The sequence below is a fragment of the Artibeus jamaicensis genome, unplaced genomic scaffold (genome assembly GCF_021234435.1).
Source record: "Artibeus jamaicensis isolate MK-2021 breed Jamaican fruit bat unplaced genomic scaffold, CSHL_Jam_final contig_1998, whole genome shotgun sequence".
Classification (NCBI taxonomy): Eukaryota; Metazoa; Chordata; class Mammalia; order Chiroptera; family Phyllostomidae; genus Artibeus; species Artibeus jamaicensis.
In genome coordinates this window covers 18,564,052-18,589,471 of record NW_026521407.1, presented here as the reverse complement: position 1 = coordinate 18,589,471, position 25,420 = coordinate 18,564,052, and the positions used below count along the sequence as shown (strand labels likewise).

The window sequence follows — 25,420 nt, the reverse complement described above, 5'->3', positions numbered from 1 at the left end:
GCCATTAAATATTAAATTTCTGTTGGATATTGTCATGAGATCATTTTGGAGAGCAGAAATTCTACTCACAAGAGCTATTTTTTATAAGTTTTCCCCTTTAAATTTTAAAAATATATATGTACCTTTTAACTGTCATGTAAAGGAAGATTTTAAAAACAGACTTACATATTAATGTGCATTGAGCTGTATTATCTTTTTTTCCTTTCAGGTTGCTTCTGCTTTTAACTTTTTTTGCAGTTCAGATTTTTATGTTTTTGGTGCATCGCTCTTTTAAAAATGCCGTGGTTCCCATCAGACTTGTTCCAGACTTATATTTTCTAAAACCTGGAGATAAACCTCATAAATATAAAACAAGTCTGCTTCTTCAAAATTCTACGGGTGAGAGTGTGTGAAGGTCTGTGAATGTGTGTTGGCTGGGGCATAGGGGTGGGGGGGAAAGATGGGGCCAAGGTGCGGATTTTAGGAATGTATGTAAGTTAAAGATGTGTTGTGTCTGCACAAATCTAAATTTAATAAAAGTCTTTATTACAGCTGAGCAATATATTACAGAAGTGAAATTTTGGTAAAGTATAGATAACAGTTTAAAAAAATATTTTAATATATATTGCTTATGATCATAAAGTTTCCTTTTTTCATAGTAGCAGCATTATTCTGAAACATTCTAGAGTATCATGTTTCACTCAAAGTTTATGATGAGCAAAATAAATTTCAAAAGTTGGAAACACTCACTTTAGAGTTACTGCATGTAATATTTATGCAGTATAACCAAAGTTTTCAAGGGCTATCTGGAAAATCAGAATTAAGAATAAGTGCCTTAAGTGTAAATATTTATAATCAAATACATTACATTTGCAATGGCTATTTGGATTATTCTTCTTACATAATTGTCAAATATGAAAAATCATTTAAAAACATATGGCCCGAGCAACAAGCAGAACGAATTAAAAAAACAACTGGCATAGGATTCTGCTTGTCAAAATGATAAGACCTAATGCAGACTTTTATTCATACATGATCAGTAGTAGTTCCCTCAACATCTTCCATCTGCAAAGATGGTTTGTGCAATAGTCCCAGGAGGCTTGAAGAACAAGTCAAGATCAGCTAACCTGAAAACTTACAGCAAAACAGTAGCCTCTTCATCTGCTTATCTTGCTGAGATATGTTAAAAGTTGTATTTCATACAACCCTTTCTGTGCTCCTCACCTTGTTGGGGTTTGATATCTCCCAGCGCTTCACTTTTATTTTAGTATCTTTCCTTTCGATTCATTGTTAACTGAAGAACTTTGCCTGATGCTAAAATAATCATAGTTGGAGATGATTATAAATTACTCTTAGGATCATTACTCTTACAATATGGCTCTCAGCTTATTATAAAATTTTATTCTTTTGGAGGAAAAATGTGTTTAGTAATAGAATCCTACTTTTGATAGAATATGTTATGTTTTGTCATTTTTTTTGTAATTCTTGTTTTGGGTTTTAATATACATTTCATGTTACTAAACTATAGTACTGCATGGAGCCTTATGCTCTGATCCTGTGACATTTCTGTGTGTTTGGGGAATTGTACATGTACCTCCAATCATTCTGCTTTGAGTTCACTTTGAACTGATGTACAAAACTTCTAGTATTTTCAGTTTTGTCCCTTTAGTTATATTTTGCTACTTCAGGAGTTGCTTACATACATATCCCATATTTTTTTCGGCCTTACCATTGGTCCTAGACAAAGTCATGTTTTCTTAAGCCATCACTGGCTTCTGTGTATACACAGTTCCTTTAGTTACAATATAGCTCTCTTCTCAAGAGCACAGAGCTACTCAGGCAAGTTAGGAATAAATGTGGTGTCACCAGGATCATGATTCTGACTCTTGGGTTTGGTGCTGAGCCTGTTCCACCTGCCATACTACTTAGTTACTCATAGCGTTTTCCTTTGGTTGGTTTCAGTTTTTCTCAAAGCCACTTCTGTCCTTCCTTGAGTCCTGGCTTTTGTGATAATGAAATATTTTTCATTCATCAGGCATGCTGGTATGAATTTAAACCTTAGACAGAATTCAGAGTTTTTTCCTTGGCTCCAGGCAATTTAAAGAATACAGATGGAGACCTGATGATTTATGTGTTTTAATATTTTAAGGCAATTACAGCAGCCAATATTTATAAAACTTGTCTGTTCGGAGCACATGAAAATCTGCTAAGGAGTGATGTTACCTAACTTCATACCATGACTTCTCCCTTTCCGGCCTGCAGGTTATCTTGTTACATAAAATTGCCAGATTTTTATTGTAACTACGTAACCTAATTTCAGGTATGACAGACAGAATTTCAGCGTGAGTAATAGTTGTAGCACAGCAGCAGTAGCAGCAGCAGCTGCTAAAATGTTCACAGTTACTCTCTCAGGTTCTGTTCTGTGGCCCATGTACGTATTGATGGGATTTGAATCCAGGCTGACTGGCTCCAGAGTTTGTGTTCTTAGTTTACGAAGATAAAATACTTTGTAAAGGAGAGACAGCCTTTCCAACGTTATTAAAAGCTGGTATATGTTTCTCATTTGAACTGATTCTTTATTATTTGCTTGTTTTCCAACACCAGACTCAGATATCAGTGACCTCATTAGCTTTTTCACAAAGCAGAACATAATGGTGACCATGTTTAATGACAGTGACTATGTGTCTGCCGCCCCTCATAGTGCAGCTTTGAATGTGCTGCTCTCAGACAAGGTAAGGGCGATGTGCATGACTGAACACCCATCTGACGGTTACAAAAGGTTAGGATATTTCCTCTGAAATTAATCATTTGCTGATTTGGCCCCATTCATTGCAAATTAGAATTTATTCCTGAAAATAGTAATATGTATAATATATTTGATGCCCTGATGGATTGCCAATAAATAAAGCTTAAAGGAATTTAATTTCATGTTATATTTTTATTTAAAAGACTAAAAATATGTGTAGATTTTCAACCAGGGTGTCTTTATCATTGAGTATTATTTCTATGATTTGCTGCCTAGCCGTCAGTATAGATGGTGAGAATTAGCCTAGTGGGTGAGAAAACCTTGGTACCTAGCAACAGCAGATCTGTTTATATTTATATATGGCACATAATAAGTCTCTCTTCTTTAAATTGTAGGACTATGTCTTTACAGCTGTTTTCAACAGTACTATGGTTTATTCTTTACCTGTGTTGATGAATATCATTAGTAACTACTACCTTTATCATTTAAATGTGACTGAAAGCATCCAGGTCTGGAATACTCCATTCTTTCAAGTAAGCAAACTTAAAATGTGTTTGTGTGTATACCATAATTATTAAAAGCCAAATGAATGATAGTAACAAAATGTGAAGAAGCTCATCTTTTGACATCTCTTAGTCTTCTTAAAACATGAGTTGGGCCCTGGCTGGTGTAGCTCAGTGGATTGAGCACAGGCTGTGAACCAAAGGGTCTCGGCTTGATTCCCAATTCGTATTTTTTTATAATTCATCAGATTCTGTGTGATTGAATCCAATTGTAGTCTCATTAATCTTCACTTCTTGTACTAATTATCTTACACATTTGTTGGTTCTATCGACTGTAATGTATCACAGTTTGGGGGAAAATGCTATAATGTCATATGGCATGAATTAAGGAATTAGCTTTATTGCTAAAAGCTCAGAAGGCCGGGGTCAACGAGATGCACAGTTTCCACATAGTCCTGTGAAGGAGAGTGCCAGGGCCACAGTGTCTGCTAGACTCACATAATCGTGTTCTAGCGCAGAGTACTTTCCCTGTCCCATGGGTATACCTTACAGAACAAGGGCAAGGAAATGGCCTTGTTGAGGGTGGCAGGTAACAGTACACTTGGTTCTCAGTTGTTTGCATTTGGGCACCAGCTGTTTACAAGGTTGTTTGGGAAAGGTTGCCGTCTGCACCCCCCCTTGGGACAGCTAGGGACCTGTGGGGCCTGTGGCAGCTATAGTCCCCCCTGCTCGGGAGAAGCAGCTCCCGGTCTGGGGCCCTTTGGAGAGAGATAGGGCCCCAAGATCCCCGCTGGCTTACAGTCTAGGAAAACTCATGAAGGCACCAAAGATCATTCTGAGATAGTCATGTTCTTTGCAAAGGGCCACCGGTGGATATATTAACAGCTTTTCATGTAATTATTACTTTAAGTGGTAAAGCGTAATTTATATGCTGTATTCAGTGTTGCATATAAGAAAATGGAAGTACAGTGATTTGCTCAGGATCTTATAGCTATTTAGTAAGTAGCAGAGTTGGTTCTGGGGCTCACTGCTGGTTACCTCTGCCACCCATTTCTTCATACAGACTCTGCCTGGGATGGTTACCCTAATGTGTTGTTCAGAGGGTCTGACGGTCTTTTAGAAAGTGCTGTCGGTGACGGGCACATCATGCAGAACACAGATGACGTATCGCAGTCATGTGTACTCAAAACCTACATGACCCTATTAACCAGTGTGACCCCAATAAGTCTGACAAAAAAGGAGAAAAAGAAAACAGAAGGTCCTAAGATGATATCAAGTGACTCTCAATTCCATTTCTTATTGTGTGGTTCTTTTTCAGGAAATTACGGATATAGTTTTTAAAATTGAGCTGTACTTTCAAGCAGCTTTACTTGGAATCATTGTTACTGCGATGCCACCTTACTTTGCCATGGAAAATGCAGAGAATCACAAGGTAATGACTCAGAAAATTACAGGTATAGTTTGCTGATAAGAATAACATATTTGCATGAATGCAAGACTTAGTATAATTATTATTTCAGGAGTAAGCAAATGGTGTATAAATGCATTTATTATTTGTTATAGTAATACAGGTAGGGCAAAGCAGGGTTTTAGTTGCAAGTACAGGAAACACAGAGTTTATTCTTGTATTGTTAGTTATTATATTATTTTTCATAGGAACAACTGTAAACCTACATTAGCTTCATCTTGTAGTAATAAGTATCAGTTATCACTCAAATTATTGCCATCTTCTTTAGAAGTTATATCCTTTGATCCTTACAACACTGTAAGGTCAGTTTTTTGTTACCCACTGTCTAGGTCAGGAAGTGGAGGATGGGATGTTCATATAATGTGTCTGGCTTGACTCATCTTGTTTAACTAGTGGGTCTGGGAACTACAAACCTTACGTTTTTATGGGTACACAGCCCTCTAACCTTTAATGGAATGTATTGATTGTATAAGGCACTTAATTTGATGTTAAGTGATAGAAAACAAGGTGGAAAATGATTGTCATCACAAGGGCCGAGGAAAAATTGCAGTGTGTATAGAGGTCTTTCCGTACTCTTTCATCTTCTTTTCTGGTTCTTTCTCTTTTTAATATTTTCCATCCCAGGTGATGCAGGTGATCTTACACAGCTTTCGACAGTTCAGAGTCTTCCACGCGTCCACTGTGCTGAGATTGTCTCTTTCCTACTCCGCTACAAAAAGTTCTCATTGTGTCTCTTTACTTAGTTCAGTGGAAGCAAATTTGTCTAAATTAATTTATACAGTGAGATTAATAATGAGGTTGAGTCTCATATAAAAGTAATACATGAGTCTCAGTAGATATTTTAAAAGTATATTCAATTTGTTTGTTACACCTGTTCATTGTAGTTTAGAAAATATAGGGAAGTATAAAGAAATAAAAATTATCCATAATTTTTGCCACTCAGAGATAAAACTTACTGGACAATTGCATTTTTCTCTTTTTTGTTTCCACTTAAATGGTTTTAAATTCAACTTTTCGTTTTGAGGTTATTGTAGATTTATATTAGGTTGTAAAAAATAATACAGTGAGATCCTGTGTACACTTACTCAGTTTGCCCCAATAAAAACACCTTGCGAAACTGTAGTCCAATGGAAAGCCAGGGCACTGACATCAAGAGACAGAATAGTCCTGTCACCACGCAGGTCCCTTCTGATGGCCTTTTCAAGCCCACCTACCCACCCTGCCCACTCCCCGACCTCTGGAAATCAGTTACTTGTTCTCCATCTCTATAACTTAGATGTTTCAAAAATGACTTAGTGCAGTAACAGCATGTCTTCTTTTGAGCTTGGCTGTTGTCGCTCAGCATAATTCCCTGGAGATCCATCCAGTTTGCATGCATCATTCCTTCATTGTTTTATTGCTGGTTAGTATTTCATGGTATGGGTTTGGGTTGTTTCCAGTGTTTGACTATTAAGAATTAAACTGCAGTGAACATTTGTGTACGGTTGTTGTGCGAACATGAGTTCTTATGCCTCTGGCATAGACGCCCACAAGTACAGTGCTGTGTGGTAAAGTGACTGAAAGTTTACTGGTAGTTTTATAAACAATTGCCAAACTGTTTTCCAGAGTGGATTTCTGTTTCACATTCCCACCAGCATTGTATGAAGGACAAAAGCATTCACTTGGGTTATTGAAAATAATTGTGTTTGACTTGGCTTATGTGTTTATACTTATATTGGAATTTATATTTTTGTTTTTATAATTCATTGAACATGAAAGTTGTCCCTTTTTTAAAAATCATTTCTTCTCCTCTTCTTAACTCTATACCCCATGATTCCCTTACCTCATTCTGTGGCTAGTTCTTTCATTTAATAACTTTTAATATGAGAGGTGATTTTTTTTATAGATGACAGAAATGAACTAAATAAAAATGTTAGGCATTTGGATTTGTAAAAGAGTTTTAAAATTTCAAAGTAAGTAATGAGAGAGCATTAGAAAGAAAAACTATAATCATTCAAGTTACTCTTAGTACTCATGAAAATGCTATTTCCTTGTGGTAGCAGTAACAGCTTACAGTTATGTACTACACAAGAACATATAAAACGCTTTTGAGTGCGTCATCTGTACATAAGCTGAAGGCCTCATGTAAAACCAGAGGGTAGTTGTTAGTTTATTAGTGTTTTTGAGAAAGGGCATTTTCTAAAAGTGAGATTCCTTTTATTGTTTAGAGCACACCTTTCCATCTGTTTCCACAAGCAATCATGTTTCGACTACTGTGATGTAGAATCGCTACTGTACAGCTGTAACCCCAGCGACCTTTCGTTTTATCTTAGTTCTGTGTTTCTTAGCAGCACTGCCGTAATCTGCTTCTGACAATCTCATTGAAATCCTTACATCTCAGAAATAATGATCTAAGTTAAATGCTAAATCGAATCTATATTCAGCTATAAGGAGGGCTTTTTATTACCTGTATACCTGGGATATAGACTTTGGTTGTTGATATAAAAATTAAGAGTTCTACAATAATTTGCTAGAGTTTTTGTATGCAAACTATTTAAAAGTATAATTCGTTTTTTTCCTTTTATTTATTTTTAGATCAAAGCTTATACTCAACTTAAACTTTCAGGTCTTCTGCCATCTGCATATTGGGTTGGACAAGCTATTATTGATATCCCTATATTTTATGCTGTTCTTATTTTGATGCTGGGAAGTTTATTTGCATTTCATTATGGATTATATTTTTATCCTGTCAAATTCCTTTCTGTGGTAAGTGAACATCAGTTGTACTCATTCTATTTATAAATAAAATGCCACTTTAAAAAATGGAGTCTTTACATTCATAACAATTGGCTGGTTGAGTCATTTGGATATTAATTTTTTAAATAGAAAATAGAACCAGCTTCTATTTAATTATTGTATTGGGTTGGCCAAAATGTTCTTTTGTCTTTTCCTGTATAATGGCTCTAGTAATGTTTAGTTATCTTTAATTCATTAGAAACGATTTTCTTAGATTGTATTGTGACAGCTGTCACATCAGCGTGCATTTAAAAAAATTAAGAAAATGAGTGAATTTTTATGTAGTCATTTTAATATTGAAGATGAAAGAAAGTAAGCGATATTTTGGCATATTATACTTTATTATTTGAAGAAATGTAAAACACAATCAAAATACAAGAGATTTGTATAGTGTGTGGGGAAAGTGCTGTGACTGATCCAACGTGTCAGAAGTGGTCTGCGAAGTTCCATGCTGGAGATTTCTCTCTGGATGGTGCTCCACGGTCAAGTAGATCAGCTGAAGTTACCGGTAATAAGGATCAAGTTGAGACATTAACTGAGAACAGTCAGTGTTGTACCAGCAGGACATAGCTGACACACTCAAAATATCCACGTCGAGCAATGAAAATCATTTGCACCCGCTCAGTTATGTTAATTACTTTGATATTTGGGTGCCACATAAGTTAAGAAATAAAAACCACCCTTCTTGACTGTTTTGCATGCTATTCTCTAACTTAACCAAATGTTTTGTTTTTAAAACACATTTTGACAGTTGATGGAAAGTGGATACTTTACAATAAAATAATATAGGACAGAAAAATCAAAGGACACACAAAATGAACCATCACCAACCACATCAAAAGCCACTCTTCACCCAAAGAAGGTGATGTTGTGTACGTGGTAGGATTGGAAGGGAGGTTTCTATTATGAGCTCCTTCTGGAAAACCAAACAATTAATTCCAACAAGTACTGCTCCCAATTAGACCAACTGAAAGCAGCACTCCATGAAAAGCACCCGGAATTAGTCAACAGAGAACGCATAGTCTTACATCAGGATAACACAAGACTGCGTGTTTCTCTGATGACCGGGCAAAAACTGTTACAGCCTGGGAAGCTCTGATCCATCCACCGTGTTCACCAGAGATTCGCTTTTGCATTTCCATTTATTTCAGTCTTAACAAAATTCTCTTAAAGGAAAAAATTTCAGTTCCCTGGAAGACTGCAAAAAGCACCTGCAACAGCTCTTTGCTCAAAACATTTTGGAAGATGCATTTACAAAGTTGCTTGAGAGATGGCCTAAGGTAGTGGAACAAAATGGCAAATACATTGTTCAATAAAGTTATTGGTGAAAATGAAAACTGTGTGTTTTATTTTTAGTTAAAAACAGGATGAACTTTTTGGCCAGCCTGATACTTCTAATCAGTGTAATTTAAACAATTTTTAAAGCAATAACTTACAACCATTATAAAGTAATTCCTTGAAACTGAAGCAGTCTTTTATGTAGACTTCCTATGTACATATAATTAGAAATACTTAAGCAGTCCTTTCTTAAAATGTCTTACTTGTTCCTATGCCCGAAAATAATTTCGCAAGGAACTCCTTTGTTTCGTAATCTAAAATATGGTTTGAAATACTAAGGAAGCGTATGATTTGCACTCATGTTCACATGTAAATAAGTGACCGTTACTAGACCCTTTTATATAAATGATTTATGCGAGGAAAACAGAGCTAGATGAGGTCTGGGTTGCTGAAAGTAAGTTTCTCTATTTTGCCAGAGATCATACTGATTTTACATATTTCTGTATTATAAATTAATAAGGCATTTTCAAATGTACAAAATGCATTAAGTGCTGTATATTAAAATGGTAACCAATAGTTCATTGAGAAAAGTTTTAACCAGCTTCATCTGTTTTTGTAACAAAATAAAAGAGAGCATTGTACTTGATAAAGAAAACTGTTCAGTTTAAAGTAGTTAGTTAGTTAAAGGCATGAGTTTTACTGTTTAGGAGCATTGTATATGGTACCAGGGAACCAAAATTCCAATTTTTGGAGGGATTCATTAAGCAATAAAATTTGGAGAATAATTATTCTTTAATATTTTAATACTTTATATCTATGCATTGGTAGTCACTCATATTTTTATATAAAATTACGTATTTTTGTTTTACAGGTTTTTTGTCTCATTGGTTATGTTCCGTCAGTTATTCTGTTTACCTATATTACTTCTTTCACTTTTAAAAAAATTGTAAATACCAAAGAAATCTGGTCATTTATCTATTCTGTGGTAAGTCGCACTTTATATTATTTCATTTCAAATTTTCATAGCAGCTTATTTGAAACTCTTTCATGTTTACACTAGAAAAAAGGAGTCATGAACTCTTTCAGGTTAACACTGCAAAGTGTTTCTGTGTCTTTTCTAAGCACAGCACTTAGATTGCTGGCAGCATCTCACTGTCTGTATGTTTGTCTTCTGCATCGCCCCCCCATGAAGGGGTGATAGGAAAACACTTTAGAACTGCATGGTGAGGGTGCCAGCCAGTAGCACCTGGTGCCAGTGGACTGGGACTCCCTGCCAAGTACCATCTCTGGTTCCATGTTTTAATAGAAGATTGACAACATGGTTAATGTTGAGTATGAAATGTCTAAACACTTTTTCACTTGTTTTTTTATTCTTTTTTTCTTTAGACAGCGTTGGTTTGCATTGCAGTCACTGAAATCACTTACTTTTTGGAATACACGATTACAGCTGTTCTCCATTATACCTTTTGCATAGCCATTCCAATCTATCCACTTTTAGGTTGTCTGATTTGTTTCATAAAGGTAGGTCTATTAGGTGTTTTAATATTTTAAAAACATAAGTAATGCTTAACCTTTGAGATCTTAGTTCTTGCTCTGAAAATAATTTTTAAAAAACCCATATGTTAGCTGCTACTACTTGATTTCAATGTTATTAATGAAACAGTTTAAAATCACTGTGGAATCTTTTTAAGTGTGTTTTTAAACCTTAAAGTCTCAGAGGAGAAGGACTATGTCTATTACATGTTCTTTGATGCCCCAAACGGTATATGTACATAAATTGTAAGTATGATCTGACTTAAATTAGCAAGGATTAAATAATATATTTAATAAAGGGGTAATATATTTATAAGATAGAAATAAAGTATAGAGTTTTTTTCCAAAGAAAAAGCTACAGATTAGTTTTATTCAGCCTAAATAATTTTAAAATTCCATATGATTAAAAAAATTAAGTGACTTAGGATGATTGTTGATTAATTCTCTTCACTAATCTCTTTACCCCCCTCTTTTTTGATTGGTTTAATTTGTAAAAATTAATCTAAGAACAAATCATAGCTATTAATAGTAGTAGCTAACTTGTTTATACAGAATACATGTTTGCTGAACATGCATTTCTTTTTCCATTTTAATTCAAATATTTCTATACATTGCAGCTAAAATGAAACTGTTTCTCACACTTCTGACACCAAATGTGTGGATTGTTTTCCTCACATAAAGCAATACTTCCATGAACTGCCTGGAGTTAGCAGACTCCACTTAAAAAAAAAAATGAAGAGCTCAGTCCCATGAGACTGCCCCCCCCCTTCAGATGCAGTTACAAGTAGTGGGTTCCCTGTTCCTTATCCTTCTATCTGACTTGGCTGTAAACCCAGGGTTCCTATGACCCCCTCTCAGCTTCAGTAATTTGCTGTTATGGCTCACAGAACTCAAGGAAACAGTATTTCCTATCCAGCTTGTTATATGCGATTGAGCAGGCAGGTTAAGAGATGCACAGGGCCAAGCACAGAAGGCCCCAAGTACAGGAGCTTCTGTCCCTGTGGAGTTTGGATTGTGCCGTTCTGTTGCATGGGATGCATTCATCAACCTGAAGGCTCTTCAAGCCCTGTGTTGAGGGTTTTTATGAAAGTTCCATTATGTAGGCATGATGACTTAATCTCTAAACTCCTTTCCCCCCTACGGGTCAGTGAATGGATGCCACCAAAAGTTCCAGCCTTCTGATCACCTGGTTGGTTCCTCTGGCAACCAGCCCTCATTTTTTAATAGCCACCTCAACTTTGGTTGAGAGGGGCTTGTTTCATTATTATTAGTAGTATTTTAAATTTATTGAATTTATTGGAGTGACATTGGTTAATAGGATCATATAGGTTTCAGGTGTACATTCCTATGATACATGAACTATATACTGTACTGTGTGACTGCCACCCAAAGTCAGATCATTTTCCATCACCAAATATTTGGCCCCCTTTACCCACCACCCCACCACCCTCTTACCTCTGGTAAGCACCGTACTGTTGTCTGTGTCCATGGGTTTCAGTTTTAGATCCCATATATGAGTGAAATCATATGGTTCTCAGCTTTCTCTGGTTTATTTCACTTAGTGTATCTTCAGGGCCCATCCATCCTGTCACGAGTGGCAGTGTTTCATCTTCTCTTAGGGCTGAGCAGTGTTCACTGTAAACGCACCACATCTTCACCCGCCGTTCTGTCGAAGGGCGCTTTGGTTGTATCCATGTCTTGGCCGCTGGGAATAACGCTGCATGTATCTTCGCAAATAAATGTTTTCGAGTTCTTTGGGTAGATACCCAGAAGAGGGATTGCTGGCCCAAGTGGTTACTCTACTCTTAATTTTGTAAGGAACTGCCAGAGTGTTTTTCACAGTGGCCGGACCAGCCCACGTGCCATGCCCACTAGCAGTGAGTGAGCGGTTCCCTTTTCTTCACAGCCTCTCCGACACTTGTTATTGTCTTGTGGATAAACAGGTGTGCGGCGGTACCTCACCGTAGTTTCGATTTGCATTTTTCTAATAGCTAGTGAAATCGAACATCATATATATATATATATATATATATATATATATATATATATATATATGTGTGTGTGTGTGTTGGTCATTTGTATGTCTTAGGAAAAGTATCTGTTCAGGTCCTCTGCTCATTTTGAATTGGGTTGTTCATTTCGTGTTGAGTTGTGTGCGTTCTTTATGTATTTTGGGTATTAACCCCTTGTTGGATCTGTTGTTTGCAAAGACCATCTCCTGTTCAGAAATGGGAAGTAAAGTGTCACTGTCTGCAGATGACATGATTCGGTCTGTAGAAAACCCTAAAGACTCCACCAAAAAACTATTAGGAACAATAAACAAATACAGTAAAGTTGCAGGATACAAAATCAATGTACAAAATCCACAGCTTTCTTTTATACAACAATAAAACCTTAGAAAATAAATGAAAGAACAATTCCTTTTGAAATTGCAGCAAAAAGAACAAAATACCAAAAACACAGTGCAGTAAAGAAAGCCTCTTCCATAAATGATGCTGCAAAGCCACATGCAAAGGAATGAAACTAGATCACAGTTTGTCCCCATGTACAAAAATTAATTCAAAATGCATCAAAGACCTACATATATGATCTGAAACAGTAAATTACGTAGAAGAAAACAGGTACTAACCTTATAGACCTTGGTCACAGGCAACATTTTATCAGTTTGATCTCAAAGGCAAGGGAAGCCAAAGCAAAAATAAGTGAATGGGACCAATCAAACTAGAAAGCCTATGCACACACTGCAAAAGAAACAGACAACAAAACAGAAAGGGGCTTTTTTCAGATAATAAAAGATGCTCTTGTTACCTTTGACACAGGAAATTCCAGCTGTGTTAGATGGTCTGTGCCAGGAACCAGGGTCAGAAACTAATATGCCATGACATCACAGCAGTCTATACATTTTCAATAATTTTTCTTAGGTTTCTTGGAAGAATAGTCAAAACAATGAGGAAACCTATAATCCATGGGATAGGCTTTTCGTGGCTGTTATATCGGTAAGCAATAATGGAATGCTTCTGTGTTAGCATGTTACCTTAAGAAGAGTTTGGTTGTATGATTTTAACTGTCTTTAGTTTATATCCTGTTGCATAAATATGAATGCGCATAAAAAGTTAAGTGCATTAGTTAATACTAGTGGGTGTGCATTTTGATGGTAATACCTTTCATTTACTGAATATGTCCATTTTAATATTCTTGGCTTTTTCATGTTAATAATGCTATTTAATTATGATTCTGTCTTCCTGACAAGCTACAAAGGCTTTTTCTCTTTTTATTTTGTGAACCTGACAACCTATGAATTTTACAGAGATAGAAAGGAACTTTACAGAGAGAAAAATATGTGAAAGATTATCTTACTAGAAATCTATCTTGGTTTGTATTAAAATCTATTAAGAATAGATCAAGTGATAAGACATGCAAAACAATTTTGGTTAATTTTTTTGGCGTTGGTAAGGAAACTGAGGTGTGTGGTCTTTGTTCTGTTGATAGAGAAAAAAGAGATTCATTCATGAGCTGTTCTGTGTTTTTCAGCCTTACCTGCAGTGTGTACTATGGATTTTCCTCCTACAGTACTATGAGAAAAAATATGGGGGCAGATCAATAAGAAAGGATCCCTTTTTCAGGTTAACTCATTTTTCTTTCGCTTTAAAGTTTTTCCGCATGTTTACAGAGTTGTGCAGCTGTTACGTAATCTTATTGTAGATCATTTTCATCGCCCCCAAAAGAAACCCCAGACCCATTAGTAGTCACTCTTCCCCACACCCACCCATGCTCTCTAGCCCTATATAATCACAAATCTACTTTCTATTTCCAAATAATGAACTTGCCAATTTTGAACACTCATATAAGTGGAATTATACAATGCACAGTCTTTTTTTTTGGTTTGTCTTCCTTTACTTAGCGTCATGTTTTTAAGTCTCATCCATGTTGTAGCATGTAGTAGTACTTCACTCCTTTTTTTATGCTGAGTAATAATTACATTGTATGCTTATGTCACACTTTCTATTTCTCAGTTGATGGGCATTTTAGTAGTTTGCACTTTTTGGCTAGTACAAATAATGCTGCTGTGAGCATGTGTGTACAGGTATTTGTGTGGCTGTACGTCTTCATTTCTCCTGGGAGGATACGTAGGAGTGGCATTGATGGGTCACATGGTAACCAGGTTTAGCCTTGTGAACACTGATAGACTGTTGTTTTCTAACCTGGTTGCATCACTTTACATTAGCCTCCCCTTGTCTGTGGCAGACATGCTCCAAAACCCTCACTGGAGACCTGAAATCACAGACAGTGCCAAACCCTATGTATGATGTGTTTTTTTTCCTATATGTACTTAGCTTTTCACTTAAAGGAAGCACTTTATGGCTTCTCTTTGGCATATCTGAATTGCCAGTATTGCTACTCTTATGCTTTGGGGACATCTATGAAGTAAAATAAGGGTTAGTTGAACATAAGCACTATGATGCTGAAATGGTCAATTTGATAACCCAGAGGGATTTGATAGCAAAGGGATGACTCATGTCCCCACTGGGACAGAGTAGGGAGTAGGACAGTGTGAGATTTCATCATGCCACTCAGAACAGCATGACACTTAAAACTTACGGATGTTTGTTTCTGGAGTTTCCCATTTAATATTTTTTGGACTGCTGTTGATGTTGATGGCAAGTCACTGTAAGTGTGGAATGCAAAACTGCCTGAAAAGGGAGACCATTGTACATTCCCCATTTAGGGACGTATGAGGGTTCTGTTTTCTCCAAATTCTTGCCAGTGTTTGCTACTGTTTATCTTTTTGCTTTTAGCCATTCTAGTGGGTATGAAGTAGTGTCTTGTGGTTTTCATGTGCATTTCCCTGATGATTCCGGTGTTTCTATCCTTACCTCCCTGTTGACACTGTTTTCAGAAAGATAGCTAGTGACTTGCTCTTTGTCTTGTCAAGTAGGCTCAATTTATTTACTCTGCAGCCTTTCCTGCTTGACTTCTTCTCTGTATACTTTTCCCTTGTTCTGTTGTTTCCCATACGGCAGCTCCTATTTCCCTCGCTACTGCTTAAAGTCAGATTTTCCCTTGGAAGCATTTTTTTTCTCTGCCTACCTTTGCAGTGGTTTCTGTTGGTTTCACTGTCAGCTCTTGACATCTGCTCAGTGGAATCTGATTTATACCCAGACTGTAAATTCTTCTGAGTGAGGGCCCCGTCTTCTTTTGGTGGTGGTTGTTTTACCTTTTTATTTTTGTGTGAAGTAGTACTTGATGCACACTGACCATAAATAATATAGGTAAATGAATGAATTTAGATAATATCATCTAAATGGTATCAGTGAGTGAAAAATGGCTCTTTTTCCATCTTTCATTTATTCATTTCACAGATAACCATAGATCTCATGTTGATGTATTTTTCATATTTATCTCTTTGTAGTGCTTTAGTTTCTAACTATTTTAATTATCTGAAAATCTACTATCTTGGTATGTTTAGGACCCTTTCAACAAAACCCAAAACCAGGAAGTTTCCAGAACCACCGAGCAATGAAGATGAAGATGAAGATGTCAGAGCTGAAAGACTGAAGGTCAGGGAGCTGATGAGCTGCCAGTGCTGTGAAGAGGTAACACAGTCTTGATTGCTAAGTCCTGTTACGTGGGCAGTGGGCAGCTCCCGTGTGCAGGAATTAACTGAAAAATAGTTTCTTTCTGTATGAAGCAATCTGAAAAAAGTATTTGAAAAATATTTTGTCCACTTCTTTTGAATGATTTTCAAGGTATATTTTAAATTTTTTAAAAAAGATTCAGATTACTGTTAGAGGATGATACTTTCTTAAAGTAAAAAAAAAAATACATCCAGAGAATATCCTGAGAGGATATCCAGGAAACTGACAAAGGCAGATTAGATGCTGAAATGCAGGGATGTCATGACATTTACATTAATTTCATTGTTTTTTGTAATATTAATGTATAAAAGTAATACAGAAAATCAAAAGATAAAATATACACAAAAGTTGAAAAGTAAGAGCTCTGAGAAATTCTACAATAAGAAAACTTTCAACTTTTCCTTGACTCAGCATTTCTCAAACCCGTAAGACTAAAGGAAACAGATTCCCCTCTTTAAAACGAAAAAAACCCAAAACACAGCTATTCGATTTCAAGAAAAGCTAGTATTGGCAGGTACAGATGTTTTTTTAAAATTACTATTTGATTAATTGAACTCACTAAAAACAATACAAATACTACTTGGGTCATTTGAAATGCTGTTTTTTAAAAGATTTAGTCAATCATAGTAACTTCAGACATAATTGAAATTCTGCTGTTAGTTTAACAAAGTTGCACCCACTGAAAGTCGAGACTTAATATTTTCCAAGATATTCTTGAACTCAGTCATCAACCCATGGCTTGTTTATTTCAAAGACTCTTCACTGGGTATTTCTCACATCCCTGGCCAAACTGAGTGAAATTAATCATCTTCCAGCTGGTTGTTAGGACCTCGAACAAATCACGAAAGCCAGCATTTCCTAAATTTTGTTCTGTATCCACATGTGATTCATCAGCATAACAGGATCCATGGTCAAATGAGTTTGGGGAATCTTATACATTATATACATTCGTAGAAGTTTTATAATGTATATAAACATACCATGAGTTCTAAGAAGTCCTCTGAGTGTGCCCACCCCAAATTTGTAATTAGCTCTGTGTTTTGGGAAAAGGCTTTGGATCTAAAGGCCTGTAGATGGCAGGCCCTCCCCTTTCCGTAGCAAGCCCATTCAGTTCCCGTAGTTGGAGTTCTGTGTAGGCTGGGCTATTATTAACATTACTTTTGGATGGTTTCTGACCTGGTTTGGGAAGCGTGGGTTCAAAGCTTTATTAGCAACAGCTTGTTGGCCTTCTTTATACTTTTCCTTTTGGATTCCCATGTCTACTCACCAAGACTCAGTTGCACTGAGAGCATTTGTTCCAGACATGTTAAAACAATATTGACTGAACTCCTGTATCTTTTATCGGCTCCAAAAAGTTCCCCAGGCTCTTGGGCTGCCCCCCTCTGCTCTGCTGGGGACCTGCGGCCATCCCATGACCGCTGCTCTGGCACCACTGTGAGATTGTCCGCTTACTTTGGAATATGTCATTATTTCAGCAACAAATGGACATATATTTGTATAGTTTCCTTTATCAGCAAATATAATTCTTTTTTTCTACTTTATTTTTTTACTTTTTATTCTGTTATAGTCCCTTCAATTTTTTCCCTTTGCCCCGCTCCCACCAGCCCATCCCCTCTCTCACAGTCAGTCCCCTCTCCGCCGTTCATGTCCATGAGTCACTCACACATGTCACAAATACAGTTCTTATGATATGGATATGAGTTGTGTGCAGCCTGTTATTTAATGATAGGTTTCTGACTTATAACTCTCTTTTTAAATCCTGTTTCCCTTGTTAGAAACCAGCCATTATGGTCAGCAATTTGCATAAGGAATATGATAACAAGAAAGAGTTTCTTACAAGAAAAGTAAAGAAAGTGGCAACTAAATACATCTCTTTCTGTGTGAAAAAAGGCTGGTATTTAATTAGTTTTTTTCTTAAATAATGTTTTCAGAAGAGTAATTTCCATTTTAAATTTGATTTACATATGATGATTTTTCTTTCATTTCCTTTAGGAGAGATCTTGGGACTGTTGGGCCCAAATGGCGCGGGCAAAAGCACAATTATTAACATTTTGGTTGGTGAAATTGAGCCAACTTCAGGCCAGGTACGACATATAAGGCTGTGGGATATATTGACTATGATTGGTAATTTTCATTAACGTCCATTTTTAATCGCAAATTAGGATTTTGATGCTAAGTATTATGTTTTTAATATTAAATTTATAGTATAAAATTGTGATCTTGTTGGTTATCTGAAAATAATATGCACATAGTAAAACTTTTATAACATACATGTAGACACAGGTATGTAGTATGTCTGCTTTTATAACTATTACATGCACGGGTGCTTTGTCCACCAACTTAATGGAAGACAGTAGTATTAACTTGAGGGGCGTGGTTGCTGGTGTTTTCATTACCATCAGTTAGTCTTTGATTATAAGAGTATCATTCATCACTCTGTGGGAATGTCACAGAACTGCTCTGATCCTATCTCCTCTTCTCTTGCTCACTTTCACGCCAACCACAGTGGCTCATTGCTTTCCTGGAAAATGCCAGGCACACTTTTTTCTTCGGGTTTTTGCCTTACTTATCTCTTATGTTGGCTATTCCTTACCTTGTAGAAATCCCAATGACCAAATTTGCTTACTTTCCTGACTCCAATTTCACCCTCCAATTTAAGCCCCGGATCATCCCAGTTAAAATTGGGCCTGCTCTCCCGGTCAGTGTGGCATTCCTAATCACTGCTATTGGCCATGGCCCTGGACTCTGTTTAGCTGTGCGTGTCTCTTCTTCATCAAGAGGAGTAAAAATCTTGCCCTAGCTCTAGGAAGGAATTTGAATTAATTTACTTGCTGCTTCCTTCACAATGTAAATTAAGCAAAATAGTTATTTAAGATTGGTTTCTCTTTCTGTAGGTATTTCTAGGAGATTATTCATCAGACCCAACTGAGGATGACGATTCCATTAAGTGTATGGGATACTGTCCTCAGATGAATCCACTGTGGCCAGATATTACGCTGCAGGAGCATTTTGAAATTTATGGAGCTGTGAAGGGAATGAGTCCAAGTGACTTAAAGGAAATCACAAACCGGTAAACTTTAGAACCTTTTTGTTACCTGCATAAAAGTTGATGTTTCACATTTAAAAAATTTCACAACAGGCATTTCTTTGTATCATAATTTTCATAGAAAATGGTTATTACCTTTTAATACATTCTTTACAAAATTATGGCAGCTATGGAAATAAATAGGGGATTTTCCTATTTCTAATTATAGAATTAAACTTATTTTAATTGAAAGTGAACCTTTAATCAGGACATTAATTTGTTTAAAATGATGTAAATTGGAGGTCTCGTTGTAGAAAATTTCATGTTCTAGATAAAAGAATGTCAGTGATCACAGTGAGTGATAATGCACTTATTTTGTATTGTCTATTTTGCAGAATAACAAATGCACTTGATTTAAAAGAACATCTTCAGAAAACTATAAAGAAACTACCTGCGGGAATCAAGCGAAAGGTGCTTTTATTAAGCAACAAATATGTGTATGTTTTATTGATAGTTTAGTGCCTGATACTGTCATGATAAAATTCCTGGTTTTGAAGCCCCCTCCCCCGTTTTCTTTCCATTTAGTTGTGTTTTGCTCTGAGCATGCTGGGGAACCCCCAGATTACTCTGCTGGATGAACCATCAACGGGAATGGATCCTAAGGCCAAACAGCACATGTGGTGAGTGTAACATTAAATGCCCTGGTGACAGGTCAAGCTGAGATTGTCCTTTAGAATAAAAGAATACTTTATTTTATTATAACAAGTGGTTTTATATTAGCTGCATATGCCTGTTGATTCTAAATCCTATGTAAATAATGAAATAGTCATTAAAATTAAATATTTCAATTTGTAGAGAATCCCTTAAACTTTTAAAACTTTATCATATTTTTTCCATATTGTTCATGAAGTATGAATATTTTATATATTTCAGAACAAAAATGAGTGTATAGGTGATTATTCAAATAAAGAGTACTGCCATCTGAAGAGTTTTTAAAAGTCTTTTTTCTTGTCACTTGACATATAAATTACGGTTCTTTCTCATAATAATACTGTCTTGAACTTATGTTGGAACTCTTTCTAAGGGTTCATAGTGCCCATTAGTTGACCAACTTTTTGGGCTTAGGTATATAATATGCCTGTAAAATATAAGTTTGGTTTAGATTCATGTTAAGTGTTTTCTGTGATTCTGTGGCTATTTTGTTATAATATGAAAAGACGTTAATTTTTATAATTCATTTTTAAAGCATGGAAACATTTAAAATTGTGGAATTTCTGTTTATTTGACAAGCTTTTAAAAATAAGGGGAAAAAATAAATAGAAAAATCATAATTGGACAAAAATATAATTGTAGCAACTAAAATTTGCTACAGTTATAGCCCTAATTAACCAACTTGTTGGATTTTTAAAAACCCAGATATTTTTTCAACATTCGGATCCTTTCCTCTTTTTCTATTTTACGTTCTGTAGGCGAGCAATTCGAACTGCATTTAAAAACAAAAAGCGGGCTGCTATTCTGACCACTCACTATATGGAGGAGGCAGAGGCTGTCTGTGACCGAGTGGCCATCATGGTGTCTGGGCAGTTAAGGTAGATGTCTGAGTAGCCATTTGGAGAATGGGGTGGGGCTGGACTTTAAATGTCATCATTGAAAAATGCATATTAATTTAAATGTTAAAAATATTTATCTTGCCCTGGCTGGGTAGCTCTGTAAACAGCATTGTCCTATACACCAAAAGGTTGAGGGTTTGATTCCGGGTCAGGACACCTCCCCAGGCTGTGACTTTGATCCCCGGTCCGGGCGTGTGTGGAGGCAACTGATTGATGTTTCTCACATTGATGTTTCTGTCTCTCTTCTCTGTCCCTTCCACTTTCTCTAAAATCAGAGATATGTATATTTTTCCCCCAAAATATGTCTAGCTACTTTGCATTTGGAACTGGCTTAATTATTCAACAGTTTGGAGTGTTATTCTCAAATATAAGGTCTGTTATTTTAAAAAATTGCTAGGTAGTATATTGGATTATAATTCAAAGAATAAAATAAATATGCACGAACATACTCATATAAATAACTGATTCTGTAAATAAATAAATGTGGATGAAGAAGCAAATCTTCCTTGCAGGAAAGGGTGGGTAATGGAGACATCTTTAGTAGTATAAACAGTAAAAATAAACTTGAAAAAATACATGGATACTACCCCCTCTGGAAAGAGGGGGCTTAATCCCCCATCTCCTCAGGTGGGGTCTGCATGTAGCCAGTCTCTTCTAAGGTGCAGAGCGGGGAAGACACTCACTTTACCGTGGGCACACCTGACAAACACTGCTACCTGAACCCAACAGTGTCCTGCAGGTATCATGTATTGCCTGGCATGATATGATGAGAAAGGTACTTCAGATCCGTGGCATTTTCTCCAAAAACCCCATAACCCCAATCTAATCATAAGAAAAGATCAAAGTACTCCAAATCGAGGAACGTGCTACTAAAGCACTTGACTGGTTCTCAAAATTCTCAAAAGTCATGGAAAAGAAGGAAAGCATTAAAAAACCATCACAGATCCGTGGAGACCGAGGGGCCCTGACAACTAAGTGTGAGGTGGTGCCCTAGGTAGATCCTGGAGCAGAAAAAGCACACGAGTGGAGAGTCTGGTGAAACCCAAATACAGATAATAGCAATATACCAAGGCTGCTTTCTTATTTTGACAAATGTGCCGTGGCATCGTAAGATGACAATATTGGGGACAATGATACTGGGGGAGGGGCTTATGGAGACTCGCTGTATTATCTTCGCAACTTTTCTATAAATTCAAAAGTATTCCCTCATAAACATTTTATTTAAATCATTCTTTAGCTGAGAAGCCATCTTTTGAAACTGTCATCTTTTATCCGAGCTTTCTTTTAAAAATCACTACAGATGTATTGGGACAGTCCAGCATCTAAAGAGTAAATTTGGAAAAGGTTACTTTTTGGAAATTAAATTAAAGGACTGGATAGAAAACTTAGAGATAGACCGCCTTCAAAGAGAAATTCAGTGTATTTTCCCAAATGCAAGCCGTCAGGAAAGGTAAAGATTTTAAATTTTTAATTATATTTTTTGTAGAGTAATAATCATAAAAATTTGTTATTATGTTAAGGATAAGAGGGAAAAATTTGTCTTGGTACCAGTATTGGATTAGTGTGGCGTAATGACTGGAGTTTGATATCTAATTTAGTATTAGATCTTTCAATGCACGATGCCATTGGCCATGGCTGGGTGCTCACTGGGTTGGAGCATCGTCCCAATATGCCAAGGTTGTGGGCTTGATCCCCCCAGTCAGGGGGGCACATATCATACAAGAATCAACCAATGAATGAATAAATAAGTGGAACAACAAATTGATGTTTAACTCTTCCTTTCTCCCTCTCCCTCCTTTCTCTCTAAAATCAATCAACCAGTCAATTAATATATATGATACTACTTAAACTTTTTGAAGTTCTTACTTAGTAGTAATGAGAGTCATTTTATTGTGCATGGAAATTTTTAAGATTGCAAACACATTTTGTGTGTGGAAAATTTTAAGATGTCAAGCAATTGTAATCTAAGTGTTTATCTAAATAATTTTGAACTATGAAAAGAGTTTGAACTTTAACTTTAAAACACAGTAGTAGTAATTTAAAATTTCATCTTTGTTTTCAGTTTTTCTTCAATTTTGGCTTTTAAAATTCCTAAAGAAGATGTTCATTCCCTTTCACAATCTTTTTCTAAGCTGGAAGAAGGTAAGTAATATTTGAAGAACATGGTAAGATAACTTTCAAATTATAAAAGAATTTTATTTAGAGTGTTTAGAAGCTGGGACTCAGTTTACTGTAGGTACTGTGATAAATAGGAAAATACTGTATCCTTTTATTAATTTAACCTAAGTTACAGATAAGTATTAATACTGCAGGGATTTGGTAGATCACCTGTATTGCAACATGAACGTTTTACCATTTGGATAGACATGACCAGTTTGCATGCATCTCTGGTGGAGTTCAGCTTCAGTAGTCCTCACTAGTTCAGTCCAGAACTGGGAGCATTGAGTTCCTTGAATCCATAGAAGTAGAAATGGTAGCAATACTTCATCCCAGCAGGAGAGAGGAGATGAAAATTCACAGTGCAGGGGAGGGGGGCATTCCTGAAACCTTTGAAGGAGCTCAGTTGACTCTTGGCCTTTTTAAAAGAAGTGTAGGTAGTGCTGGCGGCTGTGGAGGGAGGTGAGCTCCTGGACAGGGCAAGTATTCAAATGCAGGCTGTGTTACTGTATTTATAACTACGGAACAACCTGTATTTCCTGGTGATTTCCTGTTTATTAAAGAGAACACCCAAACTACTTAGGGGAGGATTAAATGAAAGGAATAAATAGACCCATGGACGAAGGTGTGGGGATGGACTGTGAGAGCAGGGGTAGAGGGTGGGTGGGCCGGACAGAGGAGGATGAAAGGGAAAAAATTGGGAAAACTGTAATAGAATAAACAAGAATAAAAAATAATAATAATAATAACTTTTAAAAAATAAGTTAAAAATCAGAAAATTTTGCATCAGTTTGCAAAAAGACCTGAAATAAATATTAAAAAGTATATTAGATGTGAGAACAATGTCCCAAATCTAGTTCAAGAAGGCAAGAACAGGCTGTATTGGAATTGGGGAATGGGAAATAGAGAGCAGAGATCAAAAGAAATGGAAAAAGGAACAGTGAGGAAGAAGATAGAGAGGAGATGCTCGGAAAAGGCGACAAGAGGCAAGCGGTGTTAGTTATGGCGTGCTTCGGCCACGAGCGACTGCGGGGAGGAGATTTGGTGAGAGGAACCAAAGCCAGATAGCAGAAAGTGACATGTTTGGGTAGCTTGCAATTTAAATGAGTTCATTACAGAGATGTTTTTAAAAGATAGATTGTTAGTTACTTAGCAGTTGCTGCCATTTTGATTATTAAAAATATTAATAAATAAAATATTGTTTTCATATTTTAATAGCAAAACATACTTTTGCCATTGAAGAATATAGCTTTTCTCAAGCAACACTGGAACAGGTACTTGAAACATTTTAAAAGATTCTTTTATAGAAGGAAGTGTCTAATATGTAAGTGTGTAGGTTTACGTTGGAAAGGGAGTTCGTGAACCAGAGACAAATTGTTATACAGTATTTCTAAACTTTTGTGTAATTTAAAAAAACTCTAGATTCTCCATCAGTTTATTTTGAATAGCTCAAATTTTAGTAAAGTAAATGGGTCATGATGATGGTATTTCATATTGGCATATCAAGTTACATTATTTAAATATTTATATAATTTATGACAATGCTACTTAAATATATGAATAAAAATAATCCATTAATTGACCAAAATATTCATCCCTGTTATGTGATTGATGGAGATTTTTCTGTTTAAATGTATTAATAGTAACAAACATTTTAATATTTGCATCGTTAGTGTAACTAGATACAGCCTTATACCATTTCTGATTTAGTTAAGAAGTCTTTGAGGTCAATGAGATATAGAATACTGTGTTCACTTATTTACTTTCATCTAGGTTTTTGTTGAACTCACTAAAGAACAAGAGGAAGAAGATAATAGTTGTGGAACTTTAAACAGCACCCTTTGGTGGGACAGAGCACAGGAAGACAGAGTAGTATTTTGAATTTGTATTGCTCAATCTGCTCACTGATTTTATTTCTTTTTCACTTTATTTTAACTTTGGTTTAAAAAAGTGTATTATTTTAGTGGTAACTGAAGAACTGTGAAAACACTTGGAAATTTCCTAACTTCCTTAATTGAAATGCTGTGGTTGTATGTTTTTCTTTTCTTCAAATAAAACTTGATGTATAATTGATTGAAACTGCATGTTTATATCTAAAGTATATTGAACTATAGTCTGTATGTGAAGTTGAATATTGACCCTTTTTCCTTTCAAAAACAGTGCTTCTAAATTTAGGATTTCAAGAAATAGTGATAATTTTATTTCAATTTTCTTTATTTTTCAGTTTATATAATCTTGTTACACAAGTATGTAATGTTCCAAACTAAGTAAAAAACTAATATATAAATCATACATACAAAGGAGACAGAAATCAAGAGTTTCTTGCTTTTCCTTTTTAATTTTAAAAAGGAATTTTGAGTGAAAGTTGACATTCTAAGAAGCTAAACAATCTTATTGCAGATAGAAGTGTGTGGGAAGTGACATCCACTAGATGGCACTCATCAGCCATAATAAATCAGATCAGACTTTGTTCTGTTCGTGATTTTAGACCAAGTTAACTACAGTGTTTTGCCGTGTATAATGCACACCCACATTCTTGGCACAAACTTTCAGGGAAAAATTTTTTTAATTTTTTTATTTCAGTTTTTTATTTATTTGTTTTTTTGTATTATAAAGGAATTTTAGCATTTATTTTTGAATATATGATACAAGAAATTTTATGTAACAAATAATTACAAAACACAAGAACAGATACAAGATATTTCAGGTA

General features: G+C 35.8%; 1 protein-coding gene across 1 annotated transcript in view; it reads left to right on the top strand.

Moving 5' to 3' along the window:
* Positions 1–24,783, top strand: part of ABCA5 (ATP binding cassette subfamily A member 5) — a 62,413-nt gene extending 37,630 nt beyond the window's left edge. Inside the window, exons 20-39 of the mRNA XM_053656456.1 lie at positions 209–378; positions 2,584–2,711; positions 3,121–3,258; positions 4,547–4,660; positions 7,271–7,441; positions 9,621–9,734; positions 10,136–10,270; positions 13,204–13,278; positions 13,814–13,905; positions 15,750–15,876; positions 17,694–17,808; positions 17,911–18,002; positions 18,813–18,988; positions 19,339–19,414; positions 19,529–19,623; positions 20,413–20,532; positions 21,854–22,003; positions 22,616–22,695; positions 23,929–23,984; positions 24,484–24,783. Of these exons, the coding sequence (XP_053512431.1) occupies positions 209–378; positions 2,584–2,711; positions 3,121–3,258; positions 4,547–4,660; positions 7,271–7,441; positions 9,621–9,734; positions 10,136–10,270; positions 13,204–13,278; positions 13,814–13,905; positions 15,750–15,876; positions 17,694–17,808; positions 17,911–18,002; positions 18,813–18,988; positions 19,339–19,414; positions 19,529–19,623; positions 20,413–20,532; positions 21,854–22,003; positions 22,616–22,695; positions 23,929–23,984; positions 24,484–24,591 (2,332 nt within the window). The 3' untranslated portion in view covers positions 24,592–24,783. The remainder of the gene's footprint in view (positions 1–208; positions 379–2,583; positions 2,712–3,120; positions 3,259–4,546; positions 4,661–7,270; positions 7,442–9,620; positions 9,735–10,135; positions 10,271–13,203; positions 13,279–13,813; positions 13,906–15,749; positions 15,877–17,693; positions 17,809–17,910; positions 18,003–18,812; positions 18,989–19,338; positions 19,415–19,528; positions 19,624–20,412; positions 20,533–21,853; positions 22,004–22,615; positions 22,696–23,928; positions 23,985–24,483) is intronic.
* The last annotated feature ends 637 nt before the right edge of the window (positions 24,784–25,420 follow it).